The 17,020-nt window shown below is 36.7% G+C and overlaps 2 protein-coding genes across 5 annotated transcripts in view; both read right to left on the reverse strand.

The window, feature by feature from the left end:
* LOC135849104 (zinc finger protein 34-like) overlaps window positions 1-17,020 on the reverse strand; it is a 183,474-nt gene that overhangs the window by 48,264 nt on the left and 118,190 nt on the right. The gene's annotated exons all lie outside the window — the stretch shown is intronic.
* The window catches only part of LOC135849103 (zinc finger protein 37-like), a 28,708-nt gene continuing 13,852 nt past the window's right edge, over window positions 2,165-17,020 (reverse strand). The window contains exon 10 of one of the 4 annotated variants that reach the window (XM_065369316.1): window positions 2,165-3,007. In XM_065369316.1, coding sequence (XP_065225388.1) covers window positions 2,387-3,007 — 621 coding nt within the window. In that variant the 3' untranslated portion in view covers window positions 2,165-2,386. Of the gene's footprint in view, window positions 3,008-9,778; window positions 10,487-11,720; window positions 12,452-15,292; window positions 16,098-17,020 lie in introns of those variants that run through there. The other 3 variants (XM_065369319.1, XM_065369318.1, XM_065369317.1) reach the window with 3 other exon arrangements.

Here is a 17,020-nt window from a genome sequence, read left to right on the forward strand (position 1 = left end):
CTGCCCAAGTTCATTTTTCAATTTTTGGCGAATTTTTGAAAATTCAACATTGACTGTTTTTGCCTTTTGGTGATTTATGCTTTTTTTTTGAAAAGTACGCACTTGATCTATAAAAATGGTCAAAATAACTCTCAAAAGTAAAACTAATATTAATTACCTAAATCCAAATTTCACCATTCCCAGCCATTCTGGAGCCTCCAGCGCAATTTTTCAATTTCTCCAGAAGGCGTGAATATGAAGTTGGGCAGCTAAAAATCGAGTTTTGTATCATACTCGACCTGTTTAGCGAGTGTATCTACATTTGAGCCGATTTTGGAAGTGACATCTCAGCTTTTTTCAAAATTAAAAAATCCAAAAAATCAAAAGATAACCGTTTGTGAGGAAATTTTTGAAATTTGCGCGAATCGAAGTATTTTTTCAAGAACTAACCCCCGGAGTGCAAATCCTAACATTTCCAGCCGTTTTGGAGTGAGAGTGACACCTCAAAAAACCACTCTTGAGATGTCACTCTCAAAATCGGCTCAAATGTGGATAAACTCGTTGAACAGGTCGAGTATAATACACAACACGATTTTTAGCTGCCCAACTGCATATTCAAGCCTTCTGGAGCAAATTCGAAATTCTGGAGAAATTGAAAAATCGTGCTGGAGGCTCCAGAATGGCTGGAAATCGTAAAATTCTGATTTGGGGGATTAGTTTCGAACAATACAGCGATTCGCGTGAATTTCAAAAATTTCCTCACAAACAGTTAGGTATCTTTTGATTTTTTTGGCTTTTTTAATTTTGAAAAAAGCTGGTCATTGGTCAAATAAACCACTCTTGAGGTGTCACTCCCAAAATCGGTTCAAATGTAGATAAATTCGTTAAACCGGTCGAGTGTGCAAATTCAAAATTCTGGAGAAATTGAAAAATCGCGCTGGAGGCTCCAGATTTGCTGGAATTTGTGAAATTTGGATTTAGGGGGTTAGTTACGGACAAAATACAGCGATTCGCGTGAATTTCAAAAATTTCCTCACAAACGGTTATCTTTTGATTTTTTGGATTTTTTTTTTTGAAAAAAGCTGGTCAAAAAACCACTTTTGAGGTGTCACTCAAAATCGGCTCAAATGTGGATAAACTCGTTAAACAGGTCGAGTAGAATACACAACTCGATTTTTAGCTGCCCAACTGCATATTAACGCCTTCTGGAGCAAATTCAAAATTCTGGAGAAATTGAAAAATCGCGCTGGAGGCTCCAGAATGGCTGGAAACGGTAAAATTTGGATTTGGGTAATTAATATGAGTTTTGGGACTCATTTTGACCATTTTTACTGATTAAGTACGTATGTACTTTTAAAACAAAAAGCATAAATCGCCAAAAACAGTCAATTTTGAATTTTCAAAAATTCGCCAAAAATCGAAAAATGAACTTGGGCAGCTGAAAATTTGGTTTTGGGGGTTTTAGACTATGCTCTTTCCAAAAATCGCGGTCCCGTTCAAATCGGAGTGTGATACCTCAAGAGGTTCATTTGTTAGTACTATAGTACAATTTGAAAAAAAGTTTAAAATTCTGTACCACGTACTTACAACCGGGGCAATTTGCGACTGACATTTAAATTTTACATTTTCGGCCATTTTGGAAATCATTGAAGCCCCACAGCTCCGTCAAAAAAAAATCGAAAAAATGTCCGGTTTGCATCAATTGTCATAGTTTGATGACCTCTGCACATGATCTGATTTTGAAAAAAAATCAAAGACCACCCTCGTGCAAAAATCCGCCAAATTAGCATGGAATGACCCCATAAAATTTCACTAGATATACCTGACCCTTTATTACCTATATTTTTTCGATCCTGGTTACATGTCGGTGCTCACTAAAAGTCAAACAAACTATGACTTTTGAAGGAAGAGGTGAAGAAGAAAGGCGAGGGTTACGCCATGTCGCAAAAAATATTTTCCTCGTTATTTGTGGAGGTAGGCTTTAAGGGGGGATAGAAATTAACGCGTAAACTTCGAAAAATTTGGGTAAAATTGGCATTTTGCATTTCAACTATTTTGTCCAGAAGATGGCAAAAATCCAAAAAAACGAGTCGACTATCAAGTTGTGAGATTCTGTAATTCACTCTAATTTGAATGCGATAAATTCATTACATTGATAGAATTTGAAAAAAATTAAACGTTAAACATACCATACTGTATTTTTTCATATTCCCATATAAATTGTAGCACAAGACGTCTGGTATCAATAAGTAAAGTATTTACACGCCAATCTCTAAGAATAAACTGAAGTTAGAAGTCAATAATGTTTGAAGTCAAGTTTTTTCAAATTGAAAAAAAAACACAAAACAAATATAGGTAAAACTTTGAATCTGTAGGTACACATTTAGATAGGTAGTAGCCAGTACAATTATTGAAATTTAAGTACACATATATATGATATGTGATCCGCTAGAGTGCTCTTACAGGTGAATTTCTTGCCGCAATGGGCACACTCAAAACGAGGACCTTCAGCATGGATACGTTCGTGCTTTGACCAACTTTGACTATACTTGAACTGTTGGTTGCATATGCGGCATTTGAAGGGTTTATCTTCACTATGCGTCTTTTGGTGCTGAGTTAGCTGATCTTTTTTAGCAAAACTTTTGCTACATATTTGACAAGAAAACGGTTTCTCACCGGAATGTAGTTTCAGGTGCGTAAAGAGATTACTTTTAGAGGATAGCTTTTTCCTGCATATGGAACACTCAAAATAAACTTTTTCCATATGCATGCGTTCGTGCGCCAATTTACCGTGATTGTGCTTGAATCGTACGTCGCAAATTCGGCATTTGTAACGTTTCTTTTTACTATATTTCAATTCATGTCTAATAAGATCACTTTTATAGGCGAACTGTTTGTCACAGACTCGGCAGTGAAACGGCTTCGTATGTTCTCGCTGCTGGTGTCTTGTCCAATCACGTTTGTTGATAAACATTGTACCACAAATATTGCAGCGGTAGGAGAACGAATTCCGAATCTGTACCTTTACCTACAGGAAAACAAGATCATATCGCAAAATTACAATTCGTTTTCTATTGAATAATTGTGTTGTCAACTAGTTATGCACCATAAATACCAAAATTTAGCATACACAGAGTGCGTAAAAATACTGAGACACCCCCCTTCCCCCCCCCAAAAGTTACATGTATAGTACAGTACATATTTCGATTATTCGCATTGAGCGATTGGTCGGTGCCTTGGTGTATTGAGATGATAACATGTCACCAATAGTATTCATCTATTTCACGTTTCCGACCGTAAGTATTGACTTTTTTGAGTTATCTAAATTAAAAAGTTGTAATAGATAGATTATAAATGACCGCCAATATGTAATAGGTAGATGGGACTACTAGGATAGTGAATCCTTAACTAACTACCTTACTGGGGGAAATCACACACATACTATACTAGCCCTGTGGGTATGAGTGTGAATCATTTAGTGAGTCTATCGAACACAGAAATACACAATAAACGACATATAACATTTTACTGTGTACAAAACTTTATTCAAATGTAACCTTTCTCGTCCTATTTACATTTATCTTAACATATCGATCATATGTTACGATTATTATAAATATAGTATGGTTACACTGATTATAATTAACACCAATAAGAATTACTATTAATTACAGAAGATCATGACAATGACATATGGCATTGAAACCAGGAGTATACCTATTTTCGCTAGGTATGCTCCAGAAGATAGGAATTACATTGGTAGATTACATGCTTATGTATGCAATCTACGACAAAAGGCATCATCAGTAAATTAAGGTGTAATAATAATTTACTTAATGGAGGCACCACCATGTAAGTCTTTACTTACCGACTGCTGACCGTCTCACCATGTCTTCCCTAAAAGCCGACCCCAATAATAGTGGCTATACCATGGCTGCTGAACTAAACGAGGCTACCGATCATTGCGGCTATTACACTGAATTGTCAACCGAACCAGTTAGTGATACACACGATGCGGATCATCATCCCTTGCATTGCGAGGATTGGAACAGATTAAACCCAAAGTGTAATTGGGCAGAGTTGCATAAAAAACGTTTTTTTTTTTAAAAAAAAAACAAAAAAAACGTTTTTTTTTGTTTTAAACAAATGTTAAAAACGGTTCTATCGATTCGTTGTTTAAAACAGTGTTTAAAACATGTTTAAAACACGTTTTAAACAAAATTTTGAATTAATAAGCAAAATGAGTAGGTAGTTAGTGTTGGCCTGAGAATATTCTCAATGCGCATAATCTGAGAATATTCGCGAATATTCTCAAATGCTTGGAGAATATTCTCTCAAAAAAATAAAAATCATGACTTTTTTCAAAAAATTTAAAGATTTTTCTTCAATTTCCACAATTTACGAGTTTTACCACTACTTTTCTTTACAAATTACCAATTTTCCTTGATAATTTGAAACCTTTTCATGGAAAGTTTCCTATTATCTCTAAACTAAGCAAAATGTCCTAATTTTTTGAAAAGAATCTGCGGAATATGCGCATATTCTTGCGCATAATCCGCAGATTCTTTTCAAAAAATTAGAAAATTATTGCTTAGTTCAGAGATAATAGGGAAAAGGTTTTGGTAACTTTCAAATTATTAAGGAAAATTGGAAATTTATAAAGAAAAGTAGTTGTAAAACTTGTAAATTGTGGAAAATTGTAGAAAAATCTTCAAATTTTTTGAAAAAAGTCCTGATTTTTATTTTTTTGAGAGAATATTCTCCAAGCGTTTGAGAATATTCGCGAATATTCGCGAATATTCTCAGATTATGCGCATTGAGAATATTCTCAGGCCAACACTAGGGGTAAAACGACAAATACAAATTACACCTTTTTTTTTTTTTTGGTTTGTTGGTTGTCTACTTTTAATGTGTTTAAGCCAATACACTATGCCTTAGGCTTTTAAGTATATTTGCTTCAGTACGACAACTGAATTTGAGCCATTCCCTGTCATGGCACCCCTGTCTGGGACCATTGAGGCCTGCTGGAGGAAAACTATAAAGAGTGTTTCGCGATTATGCTTCCAGTGCCTCCTTTCAAAGTCTGCATTGAGGAGGTTTTATTTGTACAGCTTGTTCGGCTGCCCACAGTTCCCTCACTGTTTGTTGTAGGTACTTTCGAGTTTCGATGAATGGGGTCATGAACATCTGGTAGATTCGTTGGTGTGATGTTTGATGGTCTTGCTGCCTGACTACGGTGACAAACAAGTATTATGTGGTCAACGCTCTCTGGTGCCTTGCTGCAGGAGCATGTTGGGGAGTCACATTTCTTCATGGTATGTAGATATTTGCGAAAGCAGCCATGGCCTGTCACAGCCTGTCCGAGCCAGAAGTCCAGTTCCTGTATTGGGAGAAGCCTGTGTACTGATGGAATGAGCCTCTTAGTCCAATTCCCATGTTGGTAAGATCTCCAGCGGGCTTGCCAGATATTCAGGGAGTGAGCTCTGTAACTTGTTCTAAGTTCTAAGCTGTTGCCCTCAAACTCGACTTGGTGCGGGTAGCTGCTTTTTGATAAGCCACAGAATGCTGCGTTCGATTAGGAATAAGATCTATAGGAGGGAATCCTGATATCACACCAGCAGATTCAACTCCAGTTGTGCGATACAACCTGCCAATGTTGGTAGCAATTCTTCTTCTTATTTTTTGCAGTGATCTGATATGTTGTGTGTCTCGTAGTTCCTGGTAAAACAGGCTTGAACAATACAACAGTGTTGTGACTACAGTACAGTAGTACATGATTCTCCTGGCCCATGAGGAGTATCCGTATAGATTTCGGCAAATAGTTACTACATCGAATTGACGAGACTCCTGCTACGGCCACTAACACGAATCAAGTGAAGCTGGGTTCTCGAGGATGTTAGCGCATAGCCACCATCCTCCAGCGACCTTCAAGAGTGACTTTCTCCTACTCCTACTCCCTAACAGACTAATTTACCACGTTACTGCGCACCTTTACGTCATGTGCTATTAATATCACAACGTAAAGGATCACTATTGGAATGACCACCTAAATGGTGAAGGCATATTGCACCATATCAAAGTCACACAGAAAATTTTTTGGCTTCAAAAGTGCTGTCCCTGGAAAGGAAGACTCAAAAAGAACCATTTTTGAAAAATTGTGGTTTTCTCGCTATAGCCCCCCATTCAACTTGTTTTGAGAAAAGTGGTCCAGTTCCAAAATGTAGCATTTGAGATTCTGCATCGATCCAAGCCAACCTCATTAAAATCTGAGACCACTTATAGTTTGTCATATGCCAATAGGAATGGCGATGTAAGTATCCCCAGTTGCCGTCGCAGATTACCTTAACAACTTTTTTCTTAAAGGGGACATCTTAAGCAACATTTTAAAGTAAACTTGCCAAAAAATGGCCTTATCGGGACTCATCCTTTCAACAAAATTTCATTAAAATGAAGTAGGTAGGTATGAAATTTGAAATTCATATTCTGTGAACTAATTTCAATACGCTATGAAGTACATACATAGATCGCACGTAGATTTAAAGTATGTAGTTTTAGAGCCTCCGACGAATTTTTGGAAATTACTGAAGCCTTAAGAAGAGATTCCAAAGCTCGAATTTTTCAAAAAAAAAAAAAAATATCAAAGTGCTAAAAATCAATCATTATTTCTGCACTCTAATTTCATCATATCTTTGAATATTCGATATAATACCCTTCCTCCTCCATTTGTGGTAGAAAGATGAAATTCAGACAGTTTCAATATACGTTTTGGAGCCTGCAATGGCTTTTTATAAACTCTTGTTTTTCAAAAAATGCCATAAAATCTGTCCGAATTGACTTTGTCACGCATTGTGCAGAATGAATTACGAATTTCCAACTTCATTTGCTGAAATTTTGAAGAAATTTTCAAGTCTTGAAAATCTGCTGAAGGCTTCAAAATTGCTTAAGACGGATTGAAACCTTTTCCAATCGATTTATCAGCTCGAAAATAGGGAATACTCCAAATTTCAGCTTTCAAGGTCAATTTGGTGGAGTTTTTTTCCATTTTTGGCTGAAATTTGATTCTTAAAAATTTATCGAAAATCAAAATTAGCACTTGAAATTTTGGCTGGTGATAAATTTTTCCATACTCTATCTATCTAGCTTTGTCCAGAGAGAAACAAAAATTGTCCAAAAAATAATGAGTAAGCTCCAGAAAATTTGGGTGAAATTGGCATTTCGCCACTGTAATCTTTGAAAACTCAACTGATTCGTCCAGAAAATCGCAAAAATTCAAAAAAACGAATCGATTTGATTGAGAGATTTTGTAATTCACTCCGATTTGATTTTGGTAATTTCATTAATCGATTGACATTGAAAAAGAAAAAAACGCCAAACAAAAAATACCATCCTGTATTTTTTCCCATAGTAGAAGTACAAGTCGAATGTTGGACATTTAATACGCGCCAATATCTAAGAAAAAAAACAACGAAAATACAATTTAGATTTTAAACACATTTAGTTAGGTCATCAATTATTGAAATTTAAGTACACTTAGATGATATGTGCATGGCTAGGCAGTACTTATCGCGGAATTTGTTGCCGCAATGGGCACACTCAAAACGATGGCCCTCCACATGGGCTCTTTCGTGCCTCGTCCAATTGCAATTATGCTTGAATTTTTGGTTGCATATGCGGCATTTGAAGGGTTTCTCTTGACTATGCGTTTGTTGGTGCTGAGTAAGATAATGTTTGTGAGTAAAACTTTTGCTACACAATTTGCAAGAAAACGGTTTCACACCGAGTATACCTTTACCTACAGGATAAAAGATCATATCGCAAATGTCACGTCTTCTTTTGAATAATTGTGTTGTCAACTAGTTAGTAGTTATGCCCCATAAATACCAAAATGCAATGAAGTCCATAAAAAGTTTCATGTTTAATATTATGAACTCCGAAGAGGAGGCTCAAAGAAGAACCATTTTCAAAGAAATGACGGATTTTTCGCTTTATCCACTACTCAACTTGTTTTGAGAAAATTGGTCCCGTTTCAAAATTTAGCATTTGAGATTCTGCGTCGATCGAAGACAATTCCACTAAAATCAGTGGCGTAGCCAGGATTTTCTCAAGGAGGGGGCAAAACCAGATTTTTAGGCATGAAAAATCGAAATGAGGGATAATTTTCTGGAAATCTATTGTGATGTGTGGTGATTTTATGAAAATGAAGGCAAAATTACTGCTCGAGCGAAGTGAGAGCGAAATTTTTTAGAAAAAATGGGTCCGAACAACGAAAAACCGTCCATTTTTGCATGTTTTCTTTCAAATTTTTGCTCGCAAGGGGGGCATGGCCCCCTTCGCCCCCCCCTTGGCTACGCCATTGACTAAAATCCAAGGCCACTATAGTTCTTCATGCCAATAGGAATAGATGCATCCATCCTCCCACGCCATTATCGATGCTCTGAGACAACTTTTCTCTGAAAGTGTACATCTTATCTTAATTAATGGCCTGGCCTCGCTAACAAAATGATCGGTATTTTGATTGGCAGGTCAGCCGAAGTCACAGATTTTGCTTTCCAATATTACATTCACACAAAATTTTTGGAACTGGAAAAATCTAAATCTGAAGAGCATGCTAAAATTGGCCACCTGCCAACATTTCAATTGCAAAATTGTGTATAGGTACCTATTTTTCGTTTTCTGTTGGATTTTTGAACAACATAATTGGGTTAGAAATGATAAAAAAAATCAAAATGTTGCCAAATTGACCTGTCCCATTTTTGACTTGCCAAATGGAGCTTCCAGAAGATTTTCAAACATTAAAATTTTCACGAAATTGTACATTTGGTAAAATTTTGTAGAAATTGCAAGTTTCAAAAACGTACTGAAGTCACCAAGAATTTTCAAAACGTCGCTGGAGGCTTCAAAATGACTTAAACTCGCCAGCAGTTGACTTAATAACGTGTTTAAATTGGAGTGAATGGTGAATTTCCAATGTCCAACTTCATTTGATGAAATTTTGTGAAAATTTCAAGTTTCAAAAATCTACTAGAGGCTCCAAAACTGCTGAAAACAGTTGAACACCATTTCTAATCGATTTGATCGGTCGAAAATAGGATTTATTCAAAATTTCAGCTTTCTAGGTCAATGTGGCCGTGGTAAAATTTTATTTTTTTTTAAATTTTTGGCTAAAATTTGATTCTCAAAAATTAATCGGAAATTGAAAAATGAAAATAATTTTCCTAGGATGCCCTTTCTTACTTTTCTCAGGATAAACGGAGTGGTAGGGGGTTGGATGCAATTATTTCTATTGTCATTGGCTTGACAAAGAAAGAGCATTTTACAATCACCTATAATTAAATTTAATACTATCCTATACCTTGTATTTTTCGATTTCAGTAAATGTCGCTGCTCACCAATAGTCCGACCAATTATGAAACTTCATACTTTTGAAGGAAGAGTAGTAGGGGTAAGTGGAGATTTGCGTCAGCGTCACGTCACATTATATATGTATGTAGATTGAACTTATTAGCGGAGATGCCAATGAAGGGACAAAAGTCGTTCAAAAACTAATGCGTATTGCGCGAGGATTGCAAAAATTCAAACAAATCAATCGACTATCGAATTGAGAGATTCTGTCATTCACTCTGATTTGCTTATGGTAACTTCATTAATCGATACACTTTGAAAAAGGAAAAAAGAAGCAAACATAAACTGACATACTGTATTTATTCCCCTATGTAAGTTAAAGTACATACAAGTTGGGTGTCAATGAGGCATTTAAGCGCCAATCTCCAAACATGAGTTGAATATTATAAGAAATCGCTCAAGTAACAAGTCACGTTTTTTTTCACGTTGATAAAAAAAACAAAGAAAAAACAAATTTGAATCAGTACACATTCAGATGAGTATTCAATTATTGAAATTTGAGTACACATTTAGATGCTATGTGATTGGCTAAGGTGGGCTTGGTGAGGAATTTGAGGCCGCAATGGGCACACTCAAAACGAAGGCCCTCCACATGGATACGTTCGTGCGATACCCTATAGCGATTTTGCTTGAATTGTTTGTTGCATATGCGGCATTTGAAGCGTTTATCTTCACTATGCGTCCATTGGTGATCAGTGAGATGATGTTTATGAGTAAAACTTCGGCTACACGTTTGACAAGAAAATGGTTTCACACCGGAATGTAGTTTCAGGTGTGAAATGAGAGAACATCTATAAGAAAACTTTTTTCCGCAATCAGCGCACTCGAAACAAGCTCTTTTCGCATGCACGCGTTCGTGCTCCAATCTACTGAGATTGTCCATGAATTGTGCGTCACAACTGCGGCATTTGTAGTCTTTCTTTTCACTATGTGTCAATCCATGTGCAATAAAATCGTTTTTATAGGCGAACTGTTTGTCACAGACTCGGCAGTGCAACAGCTTCGAATGTTCTTCCTGATGACTTGCCCAATCACGTTTATAGGAAAACTTTGTACCACAAATATCGCAACAGTAAGGCAATGAATCCCGAATTTGTACCTTTACCTACAGGAAAAAAGATTATACATCGCAAATGTTACGTGCTTTTCTTTGGAATAATTTGTGTTGTCGACTGTAGTTATTGCCTCATAAATACTAAAATGAAACATTTGCAATATGCATGGTGCGCAAAAATACTGAGTATACCACCATAAAAAGTTTCATGTTTAATATTATGCCCCTAGAAGAGAATGCTCAAAGAAGACTTATTTTCGAAAAAATTTGGCGGATTTTTCGCTTTAGCCGCTACACAACTAGTTTTGAGAAAAATGGTCAGTTCCAAAATGTATGTAGCATTTGAGATTCTGCTTCGATTTCAGCGAAGCCCACTAAAATCCAAGACCACTTATAGTTCGCCATATGTTGATAAGAATAGATGCATCTCCCCCTCGCTGGTCCTCCGAACAACTTTTCTCTCAAAGGGTACATCAGACGGACATCTAGAGCAACATTTTAAAGCAAATTATCAAAAAAAGTTCGTGACAATTCAGCCGAAATTGTCACATATGTACGGTGCAGGGTGAATTTCGGATATCCAACTGCATTACGATGAAATTCCGAATAAATTAAACTTCAAGATTCGAAAATCTACTGAAGGCTCCAAGAATTTTCAAAAAGTTACAGGAGGCTCCAAAATGAATTGAAATCCACTTGCAGCCAATTTCATGGCGTATTGAAATCAGTTTACAGAATGGATTTTAGATTTTCAACTTCATTTGATCAAATTTTGTGGAAATTTCTAGTTTCAAAAATCTGCTACAGGCTCCAAAACTGCTCAAAATGGTTGGAAACCGTTTTCTATCCATTTGGCGGCAGGTCGTAAATTGGACCTATCCTAAATTTCAGCTTTCCAGGTCAATTTGGTAAGATTTTAATTTTTCTCTTATTTTTCGATTGATTTTCAAAAATTTACCAGAACTCAAAAAATGCACTTTGTGACTTGGAATTTTGGCTAGTGACAAATTTTTGCATGCTCCTTCGATCCAGCTCTGGACAGTTCAAAAAATACTGTGTGGTTTGACTTGTAAAACTCAGAAAAATAGATCGACTACACAGTTGAGAGATTCTTTAATCAACTCTGATTAGATTTTGATAACTCCATTAATCGATACTTAAGCTAAAAAGAAAAAGAAAAAAATCCAACATAAAATACCATCGTGTATTTTTTCCCACATGTAAGTTGTAACACAAGTCGGATATCAATAAGGCATTTACGCACCAATCTCGAAGAATAAATTGAATTTGAAAATCGCTCAAGTATCAAGTCAAGTTTTCTTCACGTTGATGAAAAAAAAAAAAAAACAAATAAAAAACAAATTTGAATCTGTACACATTCAGATAGCTATTCAATTATTGAAATTTATGTACACATTTAGATGCTATGTGATTGGCCAAGGCGATCTTTCTGCTGAATTTGTTGCCGCAATGGGCGCACTCAAATTGAAAGCCATCCACATGGATACGTTCGTGCGATGCCCTATAGCGATCTCCCTTGAATTGTTGGTTGCATATGCGGCATTTGAAGGGTTTCTCTTTACTATGCGTCCGTTGATGTTCAGTAAGATTTACTTTTTGAGCAAAACTTTTGCTACACGTTTGGCAAGAAAATGGTTTCACACCAGAATGTGCTGTCCGGTGTCTAATGAGATGATGTTTATAGGAAAACTTTTTCCCGCAAACATCGCATTCAAAACGAGCTCCTTCCACATGTACGCGTTCGTGCGCCAATTTATGTTTATTGTGCATGAATCGTGCATCACAAATGCGGCATTTGTGGAGTTTATTTTCACTATGAGTCAATCCATGTGCAATTAGATCGCTCTCATATGCAAACTGTTTGTCACAGGCTTGGCTGTGAAACGGCTTCGAATGTTCTCGCTGCTGATGTCTTGCCCAATCATGTGTGTAGGAAAACTTTGTACCACAAATACCGCAGCAGTAAGGGAATGAATCCTGCATCTGTTCCTCTGCCTACAAGAAAAAAAGATCATATCGCAAATCACACATGCCTTTCTTTTGTGTACATATTTGTGTTGCCAACTAGTTAGGCCCAATAAAATAAATAGGCTATTAAATACCAAAATGAATCGTATGTAAGATGCGCAAAAATACGGTGTAGGTACCCCAAAGAAGTGTTAAATTTAATAGCCGGTCATATGACAATAGGAATAATTTCTCGTTCCCTCCTGCAATCTATATGGAACAACTTTTTTCTCAAACGGGGCATCTTAAGGAATAACTTGATGCAAATTTTCCCCCACCGCCCACAAAAAAATTGGCTCTACTAACAAAACTGCAGCCATTTTGATTAACAGGTCAGCCGAAATTGGATTCACAGATAATTTTTTGAACTGGACTGAGTTAGATCAAAAGAGCATGCAAAAATTTATCACCGGACCATATTTCAAGTCCTAATGCGCGTTTTTCGATTTTTGATGAATTTTTGAGAATAACAACTCGCACCTCGGGAGTAGGTAATAAGGTTACATCTCAAAAAAATTGATTTTGACATTTTTGCATTTTTGGGGTTTGTATGACCCCACTCAACTAAAACTAACACTGAGTTGGGTACATTATCTAGATCTTGTAAAAAACGCAAATGGCCTAACTCAAAATCCCAACAACATTGCAAGTTGTTTGGAGTTATAAGGGTACATCTCAAAAAACTCCACCTTTTTTGAGCGAATTTCGCACATACAAAGTGTTGACAAACAGTTTTGATTCTTTTGAATGTTTGTCAGATAGAAATAGTCACAAGAAGTGTATTTTTTATTGGTTTGTACCAAATGGAAAAATTTTTTGAGTTGATCACTTTTCAGAAAAATGAATTTGCACATATGTATAATAAAATTTTAGTTTTTTGAAAAAAAACTCAAAAACTAAGCACTCTAGAATAAAACTAACGACATTACGTCGATTGGAAATTTAATTCTCTACAACTATGATAACATGAAATTTTTTTTGGACGCTTCCATTCGCCTCCACATCAACTTTAATGAACATTGAAATGTTTCCTCTTTAAGATTTTATTTTTCAAAGTGTTTTTATGCTAAACAATGGTAGGATACCAGATCTTTAAAATGAGGTGCTATTCATTACGACCTTCGTACCTTTCCGAAGGAGGAGACCAGATCTGGTTTCAACCTGTAATGGGATGGCTCGTTTTGGTGTGCCTTGTTTGGTGTGCGTTGAGCTGGACCATTGGTGTGTCTACATTCCTTCCTTTTATTCCTTTCCCCCTCCGGGCAACAGGCCCATTCCCTTTGGCTTCTGGTCGTTTGGGGTTACACATCGTCAAACCAATGTGTCAGTTGACGGGTACGTATCACCTTGAAAAAGCGTTCACCCCCGTCTTCGGGTTTCGCATTGTTTGCCGTTCGCGTCCTGATCTGGCATGCGGGTGCGTAACAGAGGTCACTGCGGATTGGGACTCGTCGCTGTCCAAGGCTACTAGGCGGCCATTGCGGGGTTTAGGGAAGTCTCTCGTTCTTGAAGCCTCTCGTTGTTTCAGGTGAAGCCTCTCTGCCTCTCTTTGTTTTTGAAGTCTCTAGTTGTCTTTGAAGTTTGTTGTTGTTTTCGAAGTGTCTCGTTGTTTTTGTAAATAAGTTTATACCTTATGTTTATGTGTTATTTACTTAATTATATGTTATCTGCTGTTGAACTGTTCCAGGTAGAACCACACTCTGCTGCAAACCTTGCTGTCTGGAGGCAAGACACCGTTCGTCAGTGGCCACCGAGTTTGGCCCGCTGCTGGGTGCCTCTACCAAGGGGCAGAAGTGAAATAAACCAAAAATAAATAAATTCAAATTCTCGGCATCTTCTCCCGGGGCCGAGGATCCCTTGTGTGAGTTGTCCCCGCGTGAGTTGTGGGTTTCAGGTTTTTGGGCTTGGGACTTTTCGGCCATGTCGGGTGAAGTAAGCGCAAGGTGGTCTGAGCGGCTGGTGAGGTTGGTGTTTAGGAGAAACGAGCAGTTTCGGAGTGCGGTATGATGGGAAAATTCAAAAAAAAAAAAAAAAAAAGTGCTATTCATTCCTCACAATTAATTATAATTTATGTTGATGAAAATAATGAATCAACGTTTTTTAAAAAAAAGAAAATCATTCTCCTGTAAAATTTAACTTTTTTGAGATGTAACCTTATTACTCCCAAGGTGCGAATTAAGCCAAAAATGAGAAAAAAAAATCAAAATTTCACTAAATTGACCTAGAAAAACTGAAATTTGGGATGTTCCTTATTTTCGAGTTGTCAAATCGATTGGAAATGATTTTAAATCGTTTTGAGCAGTTCTGGAGCCTGCAGCGGGTTTCTTAAATTTAAAATTTACACAGTAGCTCATCAAATGAAGTTGGCAACATCCGAAATTCACGCTGCACTCCAACTATGTATATATCAGACTAAGAAAAAAAAAAAATTCCAATCTAGATGCTGACTAAAAGTAAGACAAATTTTGGAATCTAGTACCCTTAAAGGAAGAGGAGGAGAGAGGAGGGGATATTTGCGCCATAATTATAACGTGCCTCAGAAAATCTTTTCACCATTATTTGCGGATACATGGTAGGTTGAAAGGGGGCAAAAATTGTCAATAAAATAATGTGTAAACTCCAGAAAATTTGGGTAAAACTGGAATTTTGCGCGAAGTCATGGTTGAAAAACTAAATAATTTGTCTAGAATATCGTAAAAACCCAAAAAAATTAATCGACTATCAAATTGAGAGATTCAGTAATTCACTCTGATTTGGTTTTGGTAACTTCATTAATCGATAAGGGGCTATATATTGAAAAACAAAAAAAAAAAAACACAAGCATAAACTGCCATCATGTATTTTTTCCCATTTATGTAAGTTGAAGTACAAGTTGGGTGTCAATAAGGCATTTACGCGCCAATCTCTAAGAATAAACTGAATTCAAGAAATTGCTCAAGTATCAAGTGAAGTTTTTTTCACGTGGATAAGAAAAAACAAATTTGAATCTGTACACATTCAGATAACTATTCAATTATTGAAATTTATGTACACATTTAGATGCTATGTGATTGGCCAAGGTGATCTTTCTGCTGAATTTGTTGCCGCAATGGGCACACTCCAAACGAGGGCCCTCCACATGGAAACGTTCGTGCATATTCTTTTTCCCTAGCTGACTGAATTGTTGGTTGCATATGCGGCATTTGAAGGGTTTCTCTCCAGTATGTGTCCGTTGGTGATGAGTGAGAACGCATTTTTGAGTAAAACTTTTGCCACACGTTTGGCAAGAAAACGGTTTCACGCCGGAATGTAGTTTCTGGTGTGTAAAGAGATTACTTTTAGAGGAAAACATTTTTCCGCAATCAGTGCACTCAAAACAAGCTCCTTTTGCATGCACGCGTTCGTGCCTCAATTTATGATGATCGTGCATGAATCGTGCGTCACAAGTGCTGCATTTGTAGGATTTCTTTTTACTATGTGTTAATCCATGTTCAATTAAGGATCTTTTATAAGCAAACTGTTTGTCACAGACTTGGCAGTGAAACGGCTTCGAATGTTCTTGCTGCTGGTGCATTCTCCAATCACGTTCGTAGGAAAACTTTGTACCACAAATATCGCAGCAGTAAGGCAATAAATCCCGCATTTGTACCTTCACCTACAGGAAAAAAGATCATATCACAAATGACAGGTGTGTTTCTTTTGAATAATTTGTGTTGCCAACTAGTTATGCACCATAAATACCAAAATGAAACATATGCAGGGTGCGCAAAAATACCGAGTAGGTAGAGGTACCCTCAAAACAGGAATAATTTCCCTTCCTTTCTGCGATCCATCGGAACAACTTTTTTCTTAAGGGAGGCATCTTAAGGAATAATTTAATGATTAATGACAATGTGTCCACAAAAAAAATTGGCACCACTAACAAAACTGCAGCCATTTTGATCAACAGGTCAGCCGAAATTGTAGAGTTTGCTGTCCAACATAGGATTCATAGAGAAATTTTTTGAACTGCACAGAGTTACATCAGAAGAGCATGCACAAATTTATCACCATTCACCAGACAAAATTTCAAATGCTAATGCGCATTTTTCGATTTTCAATGAACTTTTGAGATTTAAGACAAAAATGAGAAAAAAATCAAAATTTCAGTAAATTGGCATAAAGAGCTGAAATTCGGAATATTCCCTACGAGTATTTTCGATTTATCAAATCGATTGGAAACGGTTTAAAATCATTTTGAGCAGTTCTGGAGCCGGGAGCAGATTTTTGAAACTTAAAATTTACACAAAATCTCAACAAATGGACTTGACGAAATTCGAAATTCACGCTGCTCTTTGTCATTTTGGAGCCTCCAGCGACTTTTTGAAAATACTTGGAACCTGAAAGTTCCACAAAATTTTGTCAAATGGAGTTAATTCATTGTCAAAAATAGGGTGTAAACTGAATTTCATTTTTCTATAGTACCTCAAACCGAGGCGAAAGGGCCTATTTTCACATTATTTTTCAAAGAAGTATGAAACCGATAGCCAAAAATAGGTTTCAGACTGGGATATGCTGATTTTGAAAAAAAATAACGGG

Source organism: Planococcus citri, chromosome 5, assembly GCF_950023065.1.
Source record: "Planococcus citri chromosome 5, ihPlaCitr1.1, whole genome shotgun sequence".
Lineage (NCBI taxonomy): Eukaryota > Metazoa > Arthropoda > Insecta > Hemiptera > Pseudococcidae > Planococcus > Planococcus citri.